Source organism: Lissotriton helveticus, chromosome 11 (assembly GCF_964261635.1).
Source record: "Lissotriton helveticus chromosome 11, aLisHel1.1, whole genome shotgun sequence".
NCBI lineage: Eukaryota > Metazoa > Chordata > Amphibia > Caudata > Salamandridae > Lissotriton > Lissotriton helveticus.
Genome location: NC_136072.1, coordinates 417,223,176 through 417,243,257, shown reverse-complemented (window position 1 = coordinate 417,243,257; position 20,082 = coordinate 417,223,176). Strand labels below are relative to the sequence as shown.

At 44.5% G+C, this 20,082-nt stretch overlaps 1 protein-coding gene across 3 annotated transcripts in view; it reads left to right on the top strand.

The window, feature by feature from the left end:
- Nucleotides 1-20,082, top strand: part of PPP2R3A (protein phosphatase 2 regulatory subunit B''alpha) — a 1,303,908-nt gene that overhangs the window by 1,210,007 nt on the left and 73,819 nt on the right. For all 3 annotated transcript variants that reach the window (XM_078665893.1, XM_078665894.1, XM_078665895.1), the window contains one exon: nucleotides 5,925-6,011. In XM_078665893.1, the coding sequence (XP_078522019.1) occupies nucleotides 5,925-6,011 (87 nt within the window). The remainder of the gene's footprint in view (nucleotides 1-5,924; nucleotides 6,012-20,082) is intronic.

Sequence of the window (20,082 nt, the reverse complement as noted above, 5' to 3'; positions counted from 1 at the left end):
TTGTGGCCTGCTTGTGAGCAGCCACCAACCGGAGGCCCCCTATCCCCATTGGATAACTCTGCACCCAGCCGCCCTAGTGCCGCTGAGGGTGCTTTGAGAGTGCATCCTTGACCCTGGGGGAACCCTAGTTCTAGCCCCAGAAAACCAACACCCAAACCTAAGTATTTATTGTTAAACCAATAACCTGGTTTTCTCACATAGGACTGCATTGATTGCTTTCTTGAGAAAAATCTTCCAAGTGTGGAGTTGGTTTGTATGAAAAACTAAGAAACAGCAATGTACCAAAACTGATTTACTTACCTTTTCTCTAGGAAATGTCCCAGTGTGATACCTAGAGATTATAAATCAACGGGGTTTTCCCTAATCCTCCTCCAACATCTGGGTAAGAGAGCATCAACCTATACTATACGCAAACAGTGATGTGGAGGAATCAATATGATGAAATTATCAATAGGATACAACAAGTTAAATCCTAATTATTTTAATTGTTCTCTTGTTTTTTATCGACACAAAGAAAGTACACAAATTACATCAGTAACAACACAAGAAGTACAATACATTAATACAATAACCCACACCACTAACATAAACAAAAGACAATTACATACATTAAATTGCACATGATAGTACATGTAATCACATGCTCCAGTATTGGGTCTCTAGCCCCCTAAAATCAGACAATGCTGGACTTGTAATTTAAGCTCTGCCAGGACAACGACGGTGCTGCTTGAAAGGACTCAACTGAACTTCTGATCTGGAAGGCCTGCTTTTCTCTGCTGAAGGAGAGGTGGCCTTCACTCCGAGTGGTCTCCAAGGGCTTGTTGGTTTGCCTCCTGTAGCTTGAGCCTCAGGAATATCAAAGACTCTACCCAGAGCAGAGATGTTTTAAGGCGTGGGCAAAGTGGACTCTGGCCCAGGGCCACAGCCTTTATGGGGCCCCCAAATAGATCTGGCTCTGCCCTCCACACTGTCCTGCTCTGACAACCTTGAATGTTTTTTAAACATAGATTGTTAATTCCATTTTCCTCTAATTTATGTGTGATACGCGTAATGTGTGAGAGTCTTTTATAGATATTTTGCAGAGAAATGTTGTGTTTGTTTTTCAACACCATGTAACTTCGATAAAAAAGTTTCTTTTAGATCGAAACAGGGCCTTACCTATCAGAAATGGCACTGGGTCGCAGAACTGATTTGCAATAATATTTGTGAGCTGCTGCTATATTACAGTATTGAAAACACACATCATTATCCCTGGATAATAGATGGAAACACATTTAGAATATGGACGAGTGTGCCTGTACAGTGTCTATGACCTGGCCAAAGAGGGCATGAAAAATCTGAAATTGGATCATAAATTCAAAGCTCTCCCGAACAGGGCCCCCCAAAATATGCTCGGCCCAGGGCCTCCAAAATCCTTACGATGTCTCTGACTCAGAGGTCGTGGACCCGGACGGTTTGATGCATCGCTCCCCCTGGCAATGGCCCGGGCCTTTGCCTCCTACTATCGTGAGCTATACTCAATGTGACGCCTGAACACCTCTCTTTCGAAGCTGCTCAGCCGGTCCCCTTCACCTCCCTCTCCTCCGCACAGCTGAGTCTGCGGACATGGACCTCCCAATTACCCGTGAAGAGATTAATGAGGCTATAGCGCACACTTCGCCGGGCAAAACTCCGGGTCCAGATGGTCTCCCACAGGAGTACTACGCTGCATATCGGGATATACTCATCCCGCACCTCTCCGATCTCTTTGCTGAAGCCCTCGAGAAGGGCTCCTTTCCCCCGAGACAGACGTGGCCACCATTGTTGTTCTCCCTAAAACGCACCCACCGTCGTCCAACTGTACTGAGTACTGCCCAATCTCCCTTATAAACACAGAGGTTCAAATATTTGCTGCGGTCCTCGCCCAGCGACTGAGGCCCTATCTCCCCAAACTGGTCCACTCCGACCAATGTGGGTTCATGCCTAAGCGGGGAACCAGACAATGCCTCCATCGTCTCCACGTAGTCCTAGCAAATCCCCATTTACTGACTCCCTAGCTGGCACTTCTTCTCATTGACTTTGAGAAGGCCTTTGATTCTTTGGACTGGCGGTACCTGGACGATGTATTGGCTGGGATGGGATTCGGTCCTCGGTTTTGCAATCTGGTGAGGGGCCTCTACTCTCGGCCTCAGGCACAAGTACTAGTCAATGGGGTGCTATAGGAAGCGTTTCCCATTAAAAGAGGAATGAGGCAGGAATGCCCTCTCTCACCACTCCTTTTTGCCTTAGCGATGGAGTCCCTAGCTATTCTGTTGGGCGACCGCATTCAGGTTTGGAAATGGCCCAACTCGGAGGAAGATAAAATTGCCCTATACGCAGAAGACGTCTGACTTTTTCTTGCGGAACTGGCCCAGTCTGGTCCCCACTGTCTCCGGGCGCTGCACTCTTTCGGGCAGGCCTCCGGTCTGCGACTTAACCCCGGCAAATCGGTCTTTTTCCCCCTACACTTAACTAGGGACTTCTTCGACCAGCAAACTACAATACCCATTAAGCGTCAGTCCTTTAAATATTTGGGGATTTTGATCGCATTACTCCCTGGTCCCTCAACATAGCGCCGCTCGTGAAACAGGCGAAAGAAGATCTCTGCAAATGGCAGAAGCTGCCACTGACTCCCCTGGGTAGGGTCGACCTGCTTAAAATGATGATCCTCCCTAGATTTGTCTGTCATTCAGAACACCCCCTTTTGCTTCCCACGGGCCTGGTTCAGGCGTCTCAACAGCCTTGCCACTAAATTTCTTTGGGGTGGCTGACGACCCTGTTTAGCTTTAGCTCGCTCCCGGATCCCACCCTTTGACGGGGGCATGGAAATTACCAATTTATACCTATATTACTTGGTGACCAGCCTACTTACATTGCACGATTGGTTTAATGGGGGATGGTCAGATCCGGCCTACAGACTCAAACTAGGTGAGTTGGGCCTACTTCGAATTCAAACAATGACGTATGGGGGACCATACCTATAATTCTACCTGTTTCGACACAAGCCGTTCTTCTGGCCTGGAGGCCTCATTGTGCCACACCCATTGGACAAATAAATTGACCCAACATACTCCACTTTGGCATGGAGCGTGGCTAAGGGAGGTTAGCGCCCTAAAAGAGTTCCGGTCTTGGGATCTTATCAGGATCTCCCAGCTCGGGATGTGTGGACCAGCAACCACATACGCTCCTTCCAAGATCTGCAGTCCAGGGACTCCTTGCACCCATCACAATTTTATAAATACCTGCAGCTACTCCACACTCTCCGTTCACACATACTAGATGGCACAATGCTACCGGAATACAGCCCGCTGGAGGCACAAACCACGATGGGGAACCAGGGGAAGGGGGGTATCTCCCGTATTTATTGCTCATTAACCAACAATACCCCAACCACACTAGAAGGACTCAGAAGCCAGTGGGAGGACTGGGTGGGTGCAATGGAGGAGGAGGATTTGAGGGACGTGCTGATGGCACCTGTCTTAGGTGCCATCAGCGCGTGCCTCCAATCCTTAGCAGCATCAGCCAGGCTCCGCCTGATCCAACTGTACTACTTGCATGCAGCCTATTTAACCCCTGCTCATCTCCACAGGGCTGGCCTCTACCCAACTGCTTCCTGTACATGCTGCGGCCAGGCCGAGTCAGATTTCTTCCACATGGTCTGGACATGTCCTCTCTTGGTGCAATTATGGGGGTGTATAGAGAAGGAACTTACTGAGGTCTTGGGTTGGGAGGTCGTGCATGACCCATTACACACGCTCCTGGGGATCACGGATGGGCTGGACGGGTCCAGACATGAAAAGCTGTTTCTTAATACGGCAATAATCGTAGCTAAGCGAGACATAGCCGCCAACTGGAAATGTCCTACTCCGCCTAGCGTGCAGAAGTGGCGCAAGGGGGTTGACTGGTGTGCCACACAGGAGAAGCCCCTGTATGAAGCACGGGGCTGTCTGAATAAATACCGTAAGGTATGGGGCAAATGGTTGGATCAGATAGCCTGACATTTTTTGCCTGATTGCGTGTACCACTCGGGACCTCTCGGGGTCTCGATACATCATGGTTTAACACCTAATCAAATGTGGGAGTTTATTATCACTGGACTGTACTGTATTGCTGGCTTTTTACTTTGTTTAAAATCAATAAAATTGTTTATAACAAAATACAATATCTCAACTTCTAAACATTTGATTTTTGTCATTTTGGTCTTGTTTTGTTCAGAATATAATAATCTATTTTTCTAAACCTGTGGAGTCTTTTTTGTGGTGTATTCATCGTTACTGTGTGAGTGTATTGCACAAATACTTTATACATTCCCTCTTTAGATAAGCCTGACTGTTCTGTGCCAGGCTACCAGAGGGTGAGCACAGGTTATTTTTTAGTCTGTATGTAGGTTACCCTGACGAGAGTGGTGGTTACTGCCTGGCCTGGGTGGATATCTGAGCCAAACAGGAATCTCAGTTCTAACAGTATTTAATTGCTATTTGCTATATTCTAACACACCATCTGCCCCTTCCACAATATGTCAGTTCACAAAAATGCCAGGTGTATTGAAAGTCACATCAAGCACCCTTTACCAATGATATTCCCGGGCTACCCCGTCATGTCCCTCCCTCAGTCCTTCACGGTATAGTATTTTTTTTTGTGCTAAGGAGCGAATGTGGAGGCCAACAGGGGTAGGTACAGAGGCATTTGGCCTTCTTGTGAGCTATTTACTCTCTCCTCTTGCTGCTGTTTTTAGCGAACCCTTATAGGGGTTGCAAGGGCTACCAAAGGGCAGGCCTGGGGTAGAAAAACTCATGCCTTTTGAATGTGTCTTTAACAAGAAGCATACTGCAGAAATGCTTATTTCAATCCTTGTTCGCCAAAAACGGTCTCCTAGCGGGATTATTTCGTAGTCTGACCTGGCATGGCCCGAGCTGCACGCCTCTGACGCATGCTGGGAAATCGCCCTTACCTCTTCCTACATTTTGTGTTTTCTGGCCTGTGCCTGCCTCCACGTGCTGGTGTCACGCATAGCACTTCACAACATCTCTTGTAATGCTGACTAAACGTGTTATTTATGTGACGGGCATTGTTTGTATTTACACACTACCAGAAGCGTACAGGTTGTTCAGCACACTGACAGCTGCAGTTCACACATTTGCCACGCAGTAGTGCCCTTATGAACAAGGCCACTGGAATTATATGCAAAAGTGGGCCAAATTATTTATCAGAGTTGACTAAATTAGGCAGCAAAAAAAGTAAATTATACAGCATAATGTGACCCATTCTGTTGCCGTATTATTTCGATATTTTGTCATTACAACACACATTACTACTGTCTGGGCAACATTTTCACTTACATAATAGTGGTTTATTACCTGAATCCTGAATAGATCAATTAGCAACTGAACGTAAATTAGTTAAGTTAACCGTTACAAAGGGCTTGTCACTGCATTGGGTCAAAAGTGACGTTCTTTTTAGGAACGTTTGATGTTTTAGCCAGAAATACAATGTTTGATGAAACTAGCAAATAATGCACAGCCAGTGAACTATGTGGCAAGTGTCATGAATCCGTAACTATACGGAAGATGCAGTTGCCGTAGAAGAACAAAAAGCTAGTGGCCTTATTTATTCTGTTGAGCTAATGTGAGGGCTTTTGGTGCTAGTCTTGCTTCATAGCTTTTACAGTTCAGAGCTAAGAAATTAGATAGGCTAGCGGACCACAAAGAGCAACCACTCCCCTCCTCATGTCTCTGGCACCCTCTCTCGACTGCCATGAAAGTAAGCCTTACTGCTTTGTATTAGCCCTGACTGAGGACACCCACTGAGTACATCATCAAGGATTAGTTATTGCAAAGATAAAATATATAAATCAAAACCAGCACAGCACTAAAGATTCTGATGTCTTATTTCATTATTTGATGTAGGTTATTCAAAGAATATTCTACACAGTCAACAGGTCGTGGTCTGGCAGAATCACCCTAACAGAGTTGAGAAGAAGCAACTTCTTACAGGTATGGTTCGTCATGTTCTATTTTTTTAGTTATAGGTGGTGGTAAGTGTTTATTTTGACATTTAGACTTCCTAGCTTTACAATTAGGAACCTGCTCAATGTTAACAAATATTATATTTTCATACTGTTTTGTCACTATACTTCTGGAAAAAGTCCAATTCTACATTTAGTTTTTAATGGAGAGACAACATATACAGTGAAATAACTATATATGTTTCATTTCTAATTCTTACACCCCATCATGCAGTGCATAATAGCCATTTCCTTTGTTATGTAACTGGCCCCATCCTAACTCTTTCGTAAGAAGAAATGTGTAACTTTATGTTTGTAGCACGTGTAGCTGTAGAGAATATGCTTTGGAACACGCCTGCCTTCCAGTGATGGGTACAGACGTTGTAAGTTGTTTTGCTTTGAAGTATAACGTCTTGGTTTCGAGGGTACTTGTGATGCCTTTCTGAAACTATAATGTCCTAGGACAAAGACTACACCTTCGACTAATTTTAGATTAATTGGGGTTGTCCATGTTTTTCTGAGCTATGGGACTGTCAAGCTACAGAAGCAGTCGTTCATCTCCAGGCATGAGAATCATCTCCAACGAGATAAGACACCTTAACTCTTTCCGTGCTGATGACGGAACCGCTCCGTCATCAGCCGCGGTGGAGCTGTGCTGATGACGGAGCGGTTCCATCATGGCCCGCCCGACGCGCCTGCGCGGCGCGTTCTATTAAGCGGGCGGGGCTATGACGGAACCGCTCCGTCATGAGCACAGCTCAACCGCGGCTGGTGACGGAGCGGTTCCGTCACCAGCATGGGCCCGCCGCGCGGCCCCCCCGCCCCCTTAGCGCTGCGGCGGAATAGCCGCCGCAGCGATGTGGTTAAGATGACTGCATCATTTGTAGCAAGAAAGTACTAATTCGCACAGAACATGACCACAATGTACTATTTACAATAGCAAAGGGGTATATACTCACTATGGTTATCCATAATAGCTTAAACTACTAGACACTGAACAATTTATCACAAGATCCTCCTACTAGTGGAACTTGTCCTGTGAGTGGGCAATTACTTTGCGGATCTGTTCAACAGAATGCTTCAACAAACCTCTAATGTGAAATCAAAGCCCAGTTGCTTCAACAATACTTGAACTTTTAAGGGAGCTGTAGCAGTAGTAAATAACAACGGAAAAAACTAGGAGGTCTGTTCAGTGAAAGAGAAGTGACCACGAGAAACTGACACACACCACTGTCACGACTAACGGTACCATTTCACGCCTTCGCCTTGTTTAGACATGGAGCCTTTATATAAAACCAAGTTTTATGATTAAACTTTGAAGAGATCATCACATACATTGAGTCTGACATTTATCAATCTGAATCTGTCTTTCTCCGTATGTCTCACAGAGCGGGGCCTCTCTATCCGAGCCGTTGCCGGGTGAGGTGAGGCTTGACTCCCACACAGCGCTGGGTGAGTTTTTCTCCTCCTTAAATATTCTATCACTCAGATTATCTGATGCTTGACTTCATCTAAGTCGCGTTCTGAATGGCTCACATTGAGCTGTCGCCAGAAGTGATTAAACGCCACGAGAATTTGATCTCCACACCTTTTTGACACACAAGTTTGTACATTGTTTGTAAGATCAGTCTTTTCTCTTTATCTTCCATAGGAAATGATTGCTCTCTGCATGGTTTATCTTCCAGATACGGTAGGGTGGCTGACCTAGCCACATGATTCTACTTACCTCAAAACCATGCCCTACAGTTTGTTTTGATTTTCTATTTTTCCACACAGTGAATACAATAGATGTTGCAGTAGCCGTTTTTTACAGCTTGGCCCTGACGAATGCCTGTGAAATAACACACTAAAGGCAGAAACATGTTGGCCTAATTCTTAGATGCTTACCTCACAGTGATATTGTCACACTGTTGTCACATCTGTTTTAATCTGACGTCCAGGGAGATACCAATAAAAAACTTTTTTTTTTCTACCTTGACCGCCATTTTAACCACGCACTTTATTTTGAGCACTGCACCCTATCAGTACCACTCGCAGTGAGGACTCATCTTCTTTCAGTATGGGAACTATTGGTACCAAGCGAGCACATTCAGGCTTGGCCATCTGAGTACCTGCTGATAAGGGTCTAGATGACGAGGTTCCGCCAAATGGGTGGGCTGATAGGACTTTTTCATTACTGATGGACCCTCACCGTTAGTCGTGACAGTGGTGTGTGTCAGTTTCTCGTGGTCACTTCTCTTTCACTGAACAGACCTCCTAGTTTTTTCCGTTGTTATTTATGACTTAGTTGGGGGTGTGGACTTGAGAGGTCGGTAAATATTGTCCCCTTGACCCTTCCTTAACAGTTGTTTTCTTAAGCGATTTGAGCAGCCTCGGCTGCGGGTCTTTTAAATTCTCAGCTCCTCAAGATAGAGGTAAGCTGCATTTTTTCGCTCACTTGGTTTATTTGCTATTGGCTCCTCTGGTCTTGACACTGCGATGGCTGACTTTGGCGGGTTAGCGTTCGATGATGAGGATCTTAATAACATCATTAATGACAACCCCAGCATTCTTGATGATTTACCCACGACATCCACCACCACCGAGGATGACTGGGTTACTATGCTTAATTTGAAGAAGAACCACTCCCGCATCTCTCTACATGGAGTGATTATGAATGAATACCTGCAGGGCAAGTGCGCACCGTCAGGCTTAATTGTGACCAATACACCGAGACTTTTTCTCACCGACAAAGAGTTCCTACGGAACTGGTCACTAATAGCCTGGCGCTGCACGCGAGATTGGTTGATCTTAATAATTAAGACGGCTAAAAAAGCAGCCGATGCGGTGCTGATTGAAATCCAGGTTCTTGAAGGCCAGATCAATGCCGCCATCAGACCTGTGATTTTCAAGAAGCACATGGATGAGACCAACAAGACCAACAAGGATTACAGGGATAATATCTTAATGAGTAAAATTGACAAATTCAAGAAGGATTTGGCTCGTTTCTCCATGGAATCAGCCTATCCTTATACTAGTGATTCTTATGTGGCTCCAGATTTCAACCCTAGAGGCAAAAGATATGGTTCTAACTACTCCTCATCTGGTACAGACTCAGATTCGAGTGATGCAAACAACACAAACACAGGGACGCCTGGTAGAGGGAGAGGGAGGAGCAACCAAAGGAGATCAACAGAGGGCGAGGGATTAACACGTTTGTCCCAAATGCCGGCCAATGGTGGCCCCCTGCCCCTTGGGGATATCATCAACCACCCATGGGTCCACCTCCAATGGGTTACCCCATGCCCAATTTCCCACAATTCTACCCAGATCAGTCTTTTTTATGGCAGGGCCGTGGCAGGACCCGCGGGAGAAAGAGAGGACAACAGGGAGTACATTGGGCACCAGAAACCAATCCAGCACACACAGGGCAACCACAGACAAACCCACCGAGAACAGGGACAGCAACCTAGTGGTCAATTTGAGTACTCATACATTAACAACAAATGAGAAATCCGTCCTTAATAAAGGATTAGGTTTTGTCCCTACCAACAACTGTGACCCATTCACATTGAGACGAGAATTGGAGCACTTCTACAGGAAGATACGTCTCCACTTCTTTTTTAACACCAATCAAGAGGCGGAGAACACCGTACCCTTGGATCGCAATACTGGCTTGAGACCCAAATCCACATATACACCTATGAGTCATCAAGTTCCAGCACGAGTGATTGCTTTTGAACAAGCAGTAACTCATGACATTAATAATCTAAATCAACAGATGCGGAGCACCTATCAGAACGTCACGAAAGCTGAGAAAACTGCCCTGATGGATTTGGCCAAAGATGCATCCTTGACAGTCAAACCTGCTGACAAGGGTGGGGCAATTGTGCTGATGGACACAGATGCCTATCGAACTGAGTGTCGCAGACAGCTCAATGATACAAGAGCGTACCGCCGACTCACTGAGGATCCCACAACAAGGTTATCCAATGAGATCAAATGTCTCATTGAATAGGCATCTAGTGAAGGCTGGGTTACACCCTTAGAGGCGAGATATTTGAATACCCCACATCCTGTAACACCTTACTTTTACTGCCTACCTAAAATACACAAAGACAAGAGGCCACCCCCAGGACGACCAATTATATCAGGAATAGGCTCCCTTCTAGAGCCTTTATCCACCTTCGTGGATTTTTTTCTGAAACCTATCGTCGCAGAGACTCCGACCTATCTGAAGGACACCAGTGACGTTTTGAGATTATTGTCAGAAGTGGAATTCGACATTGAGACTGACCTCCTGGTCAGTTTCGATGTCGAGTCTTTGTATACATGCATTCCGCAGCAGGAGACACTGGACTGCATAAGGGTACTCTTGGAATCGAGAGAACTGAACACAATCACACCAGTGGGCTTCATCATGGAATGCGCCAGGTTGGCAATGACGGAAAAAATTTCCCAATATGAAGATGAACTTTTTCTACAGGTCTCTGGGACCTCGATGGGGAGTGTGTTTGCCCCGAGTTTAGCCAACCTATATAAGCACCAGTTTGAGCAAGATTACGTTCTCCACCAGAGCAACCCTTTTCTCCATCGTGTGCTACTTTGGAAAAGATATATCGATGACGCTTTAGTCATCTGGAGAGGCTCCACCAATGAAGTAGGACTGTTCCACACGTGGCTCAACTCACGAAATCAATTTCTGAATTTTACAATGGATTCAAGCAATGAAAAACTTCCATTCTTGGACATCCTGATCCAAGCAGGAGTAGGAGGCCTGCATAGTGAGCTTTATCGCAAACCTATGTCACGTAACTCTCTGCTGTCTTACCACAGTTTTCATCCTCAGGCACTTCGAGATAATCTCCCAGTAGGTCAGTTTTTAAGAGTCAGAAGGACCTTTACCAACAGCATGCCAAAGATCTGACAGCCCAGCTAAGAGAACGACACTACCCCAACCATCTGGTCCGGCGTGCCTGTAAAAGAGCTGCCAATAACAATCGAGAGGCGCTTTTAGAACCCAAGAGCACACAGACACCTACCGACCGGATGACCATGGTACATACGTTCAATACCCGTTCCAATGAAGTGAAGAAAATCATCCTTAGACATTGGAAGATACTGAACACAGCCACAGGGGCCATTCCGCGTCCCCTTTTCGCCTTCAAACGAGGCTCTAACATTCGGGATAACCTGGTACATACGAGGCCCAGGTATTACCCGAAAAAAGATACAAATACTCTTTGGAATACTGAACCAGTTCGAGGCCATTACCCGTGCGGAGGATGCGCAGTCTGCCCTCAAACATGCAAAACTTTGACAGTAGACATAGGGACAGCAAGACCGTGGCGTTTAAACACCCACACCAATTGTAACTCAGATAAATTGATTTATATGATTACATGCCCCTGTAAACTGATTTACATCGGACACACTACCAGGAAGATCAAGCTCCGTATAAGTGAGCATAAAAGCACCATCCGGTGCAATAAACAATCTACTCGCTTAACAAATCATTTCCTGGAACACAAACACAAGGCTGATGAAATGAAATGGGTTGTCCTTGAGCGACCATTCATTCCACCACATGTGACGGATGTGTCACATTTCCTTTTTTTCAGGGAGCAACGTTGGATCTACAAACTTAAGACAGATGTCATGGGTCTGAATGATAACATTCCCTGGGTCTCATTATGAACCACACTATTCCAGCCACAATGGGGGCAGCCCTGGGATACATTACTGAACTAGTAATTGTTCATTAGGAGATGTGTTAAACCATCTGCTTTTTTCATTCCATATACCCTGTCCATTTCCATAGAAACCATTTTCATTTCATTCTGTAGAATAAATATTATTCAGGAGCATATGGGTACACCGACATGATGCATAAGACACTTTGTAGACACCTATTTTTGCGTCTAACTACGTGTAGGCGCTTTCTAAGGTAGTTTACACTGAGATTTTTAATTAAACAAATTCATGGTTAGACACCTGGGGCCGCTTCATTCTAACAAGAGTTAAGAAGGTGATATGCTTGAAACAAAATGCCCACATATCAGTGGAGCGTATATCTTAGACTCAACAACACTTCAGGCGTTTACACGCCTTTTCAGTATATTTCATTATCGATTGTGTTTGTCTATTTTGCAATCACTCGACTCCAAATGAGTGTACAAAGGAATATATTTATTCAATTACAAGTACGCCTCTCTTATTATTATTTTTTTCCCCTTGTTCGAGTAGCCACATCGGAGTTTGCTTACATAGGCTTTTGGGAGCTTGCCTGTGTCTTCGAGATGCCAGGATTGGCCTTGTTTGATTCAGACAGTGCCTCTTGATCTGCGCAGGCGCGGTGTTTCTTTGTCCACAGAATTCGGTGGTGCAAAGGTTTGGGTCCACCGCGCAGACGCTAGAGATCACACACTTCACTTTTTATTTACGCATGCGCGAAGCCCCGCTGGCTTTGCGATCCGGGCATAAAAACATCGGCCCTTGGTCCTAGTGCGCATGCGCGAGTCGGATACACTCTCCTCTCGCGCCATGCGCTGAATCACTAGATACGCACTGCGCCTGCGCCTCTAGTTTACCGCAGGTGTATTTCATTGGCGATATAATTACCAATTTATGTGGGTATTTAAGCTCCGTGTTTCCTGTCCGTTGGCGCCTCCCCTTCGGTTCCGGTCACACTTGGAGGTACCGACGGACAGGTAAGGACATCCCCTTGTGGTCGTGTTTCTTTGAGCTGTGGTTTACTCGTGTGCTGCTTTTACGTGGCACAAGTTCCTTTATGGACACTCACTTTCCATTGAGGTATGATTGAGCAGAGCAGACTTTCTGCGCTGAATAAATTAACAGTTGTAGTTGGAGGGTGCAGGGCATTGCTTGTCCCTCCCTCTACTTGGCTGTTATTTACAACCGGGTTTGGAGCAAGGCGGACTTTGTTAGCCCCCCCGGTATTTTTGATTATATAATTGTCCGCAAATTCTATTTTAAGTTGCTGTCTACCAGCATATGAATCCTAGGTATCTAACATCAAATGCCATAGTCGAGGGTGACCCTACCATTTCACGCCTTCGCCTTGTTTAGACATGGAGCCTTTATATAAAACCAAGTTTTATGATTAAACTTTGAAGAGATCATCACATACATTGAGTCTGACATTTATCAATCTGAATCTGTCTTTCTCCGTATGTCTCACAGAGCGGGGCCTCTCTATCCGAGCCGTTGCCGGGTGAGGTGAGGCTTGACTCCCACACAGCGCTGGGTGAGTTTTTCTCCTCCTTAAATATTCTATCACTCAGATTATCTGATGCTTGACTTCATCTAAGTCGCGTTCTGAATGGCTCACATTGAGCTGTCGCCAGAAGTGATTAAACACCACGAGAATTTGATCTCCACACCTTTTTGACACACAAGTTTGTACATTGTTTGTAAGATCAGTCTTTTCTCTTTATCTTCCATAGGAAAAGATTGCTCTCTGCATGGTTTATCTTCCAGATACGGTAGGGTGGCTGACCTAGCCACATGATTCTACTTACCTCAAAACCATGCCCTACAGTTTGTTTTGATTTTCTATTTTTCCACACAGTGAATACAATAGATGTTGCAGTAGCCGTTTTTTACAGCTTGGCCCTGACGAATGCCTGTGAAATAACACACTAAAGGCAGAAACATGTTGGCCTAATTCTTAGATGCTTACCTCACAGTGATATTGTCACACTGTTGTCACATCTGTTTTAATCTGACGTCCAGGGAGATACCAATAAAAACTTTTTTTTTCTACCTTGACCGCCATTTTAACCACGCACTTTATTTTGAGCACTGCACCCTATCAGTACCACTCGCAGTGAGGACTCATCTTCTTTCAGTATGGGAACTATTGGTACCAAGCGAGCACATTCAGGCTTGGCCATCTGAGTACCTGCTGATAAGGTCCTAGATGACGAGGTTCCGCCAAATGGGTGGGCTGATAGGACTTTTTCATTACTGATGGACCCTCACCGTTAGTCGTGACAGTGGTGTGTGTCAGTTTCTCGTGGTCACTTCTCTTTCACTGAACAGACCTCCTAGTTTTTTCCGTTGTTATTTATGACTTAGTTGGGGGTGTGGACTTGAGAGGTCGGTAAATATTGTCCCCTTGACCCTTCCTTAACAGTTGTTTTCTTAAGCTGTAGCAGTAGACCTGTTTGTCACACGTGAGAAGGCAAAATGCTAAAGCTTTTCCTCCAGGCACCAACACCCACGATTCAGGGTCAAAACATTATGATTTAACCACAGGGGTATTTGCTTATGTTTTTCGCTCTCTGTTTCACTATCTAGTCAGAAAAATGTGAAAAGCACCAATGTTTTTAACCCTCATACCTCCCACCTGTGCACAGCAGAGTGGTACTCAATACTTATGGAAATGTTGGTACATAGGCATGAAAAGCTACCATTATGCCCAGACCTCCTCATGCAGCATCAAGATCACCCCAACATCCAGGCATGGAATCTTGCAATTTGCTCTTGAGGTCTTATGTATAATGTATAATTTCCTGAGAAGTGTATGAAAATTCTTAAAGAAGTACAAAAGCACCCTACATGGGCATGTTATGTGGCAAACTGTAAAATAGAGTCCATTTTTCTATTTATTCATAAGAGTAGAGAATTACTGACAAAACAGGTAACACCAACCAGTCTTTAAACTCCCTTTTGTTAAATGGCTTATAGGGCCTCCATTTGAACTGTTATTGTATTGTCCACTGTAGTTCTTTTCTTGTGAACTAATCTTCCTCAGTACAATCACTTACCTTCACTGGGTTTGTGAACTGCGATTAGAGGAGCAATTTCACCAAGTCCACAAAGTTCAGGTTGTCCTCATAACACACCCTCATTTTCAGCTAAAGGTCATCTCCCCTTTCCATATCAATTAGACTATTCATTTACCTTCATAGCTGGCGGTGGCACACTTTAAATCTCAATAAAGCCATTATGTAGTGCATTAATCATACTAAATATTTTAGAAAAACAAGCAGCTCTTTGTCGGTTTTGGGCAGCCTTATCAGGGAAAACCACATTCTAAAGCTGGAATAGCCAGATGGATTGTCAAAGGCATTCAAATAAATGTGCAATGCCAAGCTAAATACATACTACAGTCTGTATCTAGGGCATATTCAACAAGGGAGCAGTTATGGCTTTCCAAGACAACATCCTAATTGGAGACATCCTTAAAGCTGTAACATGCTCTAATATCCACACAATCACTATTGTTACTCTGTGGGCATTCATGCCCAATAAGAGGCCTTTCAGGAATTAGGTTAGGCGAGAGGCAAGCAGAAGGCTGAAAGCACTGGAGAATGAGTCTGTGGAAGCTGGGAATACATCCATACTCACCTCCTAGGTGTGGGATCATTTCGAGGTCAAAGTTTGTAGAGTTCTATTTCGACACCCTGGAACCATAGCTCTATAACTAGCAGAGCTGCGTGGGTGCATTTGCTTTTCAGATCCCTGCTGAAACTCGCACCCTTTTTGCGTTACGCACCTTTTGTTCATTTGTCTCTCTCGGTTCCATCATTTGTCCCCTCTTTTTTTACTCTTTGTTGTCTTGTTCTCCTTTTTAAGTCTGTGCACATCATGTGATCCTTAGCAGCGCATGCAGCAAACAGAAAATTATAGCACTACAAACCGATTGTTACTGATAAGTAATGTTTTTCATCTTGTCTGAGCTGAAACACCAGTTGAGAGGCACTAGACAGCACCCATCATAAGTATAACCTCCTTTGGGCAGTCATGGTGGCTAACTTCAAAAACACCCCATTTTCAAGAACCTGAAGCTTTTCGGGAAAGAGGCAAATGAGATCAGACTAACAGCCCTCTGGCCTGCACCTTCCATTATTGTAGAAAAGAACAGGCAATGGTCAATTGGGAAACAAAAGATTGCATGCCCCAAGGTTGAAATCCTAGAGTCATCTTGTCAGATGTATGGTGCTGAAGGAAGGGAGCAGCATTGGCACGAGGAACACCAGTGGGTCTCAAACCAGACCAATACAAATATGAAGATGTGATCTAGTATTAATGTGCCAGTCCCACATTGAAACTCTTCCCCACCAACAGGAACTAGGGAAAGCCCTCAGCATTGTAGAAGATATGGACAAGTTGGTTGCACAGTCTGCTAACCAGATGGCCAAAGTAGGAAGCAACCTAAACCTGGTAAACAGGGAAAAGCACAGTTCTGAAAAGGAACTAGAAACTATTGGCAGGGTAAGCATAGAACTAGACAGGACAAGAAGGGGTTACAAAGCAAATTACAAGGACTCTCTTTTAGAGGTTGGCAGAGTCCCAGTCGGTCTCCTGAATCTTTCAGAGGTGAGAGAACCACAGGGTTTCATAGACTGAGCCTCAGGTGGTTGTATTGTTTGAAAACCTTGACCTGGCAGCCCATCTGTCACTGGACTTCTGGGTCACAGGGTCACAGGGACAGTGTACCTGCCGTGTTAAATGCAACACAGTTGCCACTTTCCAGCCCCCCCCATCTTATTTAAGGTGTATGAAAGTCATTGGATTTCCCTGCCTAACACGTGAAGCATGGTACTCCCAAGCAGAATAATCTGTTTGTCATAGCCATTGTATTTTTGTTTTAGTAATACAAACTCCAGTTTTGGAAGTGTGTTTGATAGAACAAAAAAGTATGTAAAGTAGAGCCAAAACACGTTGCCGTCTCTTCATACTGTTCTGCCAACAGTGCATCTGCTGCACCGGCATATGCACAGTAACTAGTGAGATACCTGCCAGGTAACTCACAGTCTGTGACCATTACTCTACAAGGGGAGCAGATGTCAGGGCCTATGCTGAGTTGGTGAGCTGCCCGTTTCTAAATGAGACTCAGAATCTCACACCCCGAAGGGACAGAAAGCAAAGGACAAAGTCTTGCACCTGGAATAGACAAGGGGTGATGACACTGTTTAGCCCACAAAAACACTCCCTTAAAAGAGGCCAAAGTTTTTTCCTGGTCCAACAGGGTCACTAGTGCTTCACCCCAAGGCCAACAAGTAGGAGAATGTCAAACAGCCTGCTCAGATTAAAATGCGTGGACCAACCCATTGCAAATCTCTATTTACTTGAAACAAAAGTGTTGAGGATTGGGGAATAATCACAGAGGTGATTTTGGCCAGTATCTTATTATTGGAGTTTAGTAGTGAAAGTGGGCTTCAGAAGCACTATTACAACTACTTCATGCAAGGAGCCAGATACAAGATTCTCAATAAGGCTCATGCAAAATAGATGCACAATTAGTTGCACACTATGTACCTTTTAAAAGTCATGTGAAGCAAATAATGGCCAAGTATAGGACAATCCATCCACAATAGACTTTATTTCTTCTTGTGTAACGGGGACTACCAGGGAAGTCTGGGTGTCCCAACCACAAGAGTTGGCAATTGTACATGAATTCATTAATCATTTGTACCAGGGGTTTATCATAAAGCCTATGTTATTTGGTATAGAATGTGTGAGAAGTTGGCCTGGTATATGATGGCCACTAATTAAAGTGGGCACCTTGCACTAGTCCAACCGACCCTTATGATGTATGAGGCCAAAAATAACCCTTAGAAAGTTATCCTAGTGGTAGCTGTGGAGAGCAGCCTTCAGGCGTAATCTTGAAGGAATGTCAAGCAGCTTGTTTTACCAGAATATCACCTCCCGAATTAATCAAATGAAAGGAGAACCACACAGTGGTTATATAAAAAATATGTATTTATTAATATAACACTCTCTACTATCCTCTACATGAGGATAGAGCACAAAGCACACAATACGAGATCAATAGAACAGTTGTAAGTAGCACAATACACAGTGGGATCCAGGGGGAGACCAAACCATATACTAAAATAGTGGTATAACAATCACGACTTGAGTCTAGACACGGTCTGGAGCACGTAGAATTGCTTGGATCCCAAGGAACCACCCAAGGAGAGTAGATAGGGACCCCACGGAGGATGGGTGCAGTATGCTAACAAGACCGCGAGCTCCGTACAACTGTATGGGAAAGTGGCGGTTGCAATTTTAAAGTTTAAGGACCCTTCTAGGAGGACTTTGAGCAAACCCTTTGGAACTCAAGAGGTCAGAGAGCCACCCCACCCATGGATACCATAGTACCCGAGTTACCTATCCCAGAAGAGCCGGGTGCATAGGTTTGAAGTGGTGTTGGAAACCGCCGTCATTCTCAATGGAGGGCTGTAAAGAAGAACTGCTGCCGTGAAGGTGAAAAGCAAAAAACAATCAAGGGTTTGGCTCATCTGCAGTAAGGCCAAGCCTTAGAGTTAGGAAACAACCACAATATGCCAGTACTGCAAAACTGTTTATCACAACATCAACCTGAAGAAAAGAGTTAAACCACTTCTTCAGAAAGAAACAATCATTTGAATTAATCCATTTATTTCAAGTAATAAGTCAAAAGATCAATTTTTTTCTTTTTATCAATAAAGTAACATATTAAATCCACAGGAGAGAGAAGGAAAAAAGGGGGAGAAGAATCCCTTATCTGAAAAATGTTTGTGTGTTTCTAAAAAAGACACACTCTTACAATCATTCATTCATTTTCCACATGCATACTCATATATACAGTATTTTAAACGTCAAAAATGTGGTGTTGCTGGGGGTTGCGTAAGGAGACCCCCAGCAACACCACATTTGATAAGGCCTGCTATAGGGGTGACTTATAAGTTTTAAGTGTAGTGACCAATAGATATAGTGAACCTATATCTAAGGTAAGTGGTGCAAGCACCAGTTTACACAGGTTGCAGTAGCAGACATGTAGTTCCATTTTGCATGGCCTCTCATGGGTGGCATAATACATGCTTCAGCCCATAGGAGGCCTCTGGGGTACCTGTGCCCTGGGTACATGGATACCATATACTAGGGGCTTATAAGGGTACCCCAGTATCCAATCTGGAGTGTACCAAAGTACGGGTATGTCAATTTAGAGGAGAAAGTAGATAGACTGGGGTCCTGAGTAGCAAGATCTCAGTCAGACTAGTCAAAAACAGTGAGGCATCAAGCAAAAAGTGGGGGTAGCCATAAGAAGCAGATCCTACTTTCCTACAGAATGCACAGAATACAGAGTTTAAATCAGCAGTATAATTGACAAACCTGCTGGTATCGATCTTTTGATCAATATTATTGCTTCCCACTCCTAGATAACCAGTAATGCTAGTGACCTACCTGGCTGCCACACATCTTTCAAGAAACTAAAACATCCTGTTCACAGTATCATACAATGCCTGGAGATCAACAAGGTTGCCAGCAAGATTTGCAAGGTGTGGGCCAATATCAAACACATCCGCAATTACGTGATTTTTGGCCTTATAGCTAATAAGAATTGGCTTGATCAACCACAGAATCCCAGTGTCTGTGCAGTGTTTGTCTACAGATGTAAACTTTAAACACCGCCTACATGATACCATACCTGCTAACAGGCCTGGTACAGTAATGGCTCATTCGACTACACTGTGGAGAATCACATCACGAAGAGCGTCATGAACTCGTCACCACCATAACTGAAGGATGTATCAGATCCGAACATCACTTGTCATTAGGAGTGTATCAGTTCAGGGAAGCTTATCAGATTTTAGTACATAGCTTGATTCCCTACAAGACATGAGGATTTAATCTATGTTTAAGGAGGTGTAGTGCCCCAGAGTCACAACTGGACTACTTGATGACCAAGTGAAAGGTGTGCCACATCTCCTCCAGCTTCTAGAATTTAGTGACGTGACAGATCCTCTCTGATTAAGTGATACAGGTACGTCCATTTTGGTATAAAGACTAAATTAAACTTCTTTTCCCATATAAACATAGACTTGGGGTATTTAATTAATCCGTTAGCCACTCAAACTAAAAATAAAACAGATATGGCAACATCATGGCTGTGTATGTCGGCTAGCAACATGGGAATCATGGGCTGTGAACCAAGACACCTACTCCAGGATTCTGCAACCAGCCCCTTCTCTCTAAATTGAGAGCATTTATGGGCTAGATGAGCGTCCTGTAGATTAATTGGAATATGTAATGAAGTACTGCTGAGATCTCTAGGTGCCTGCCAT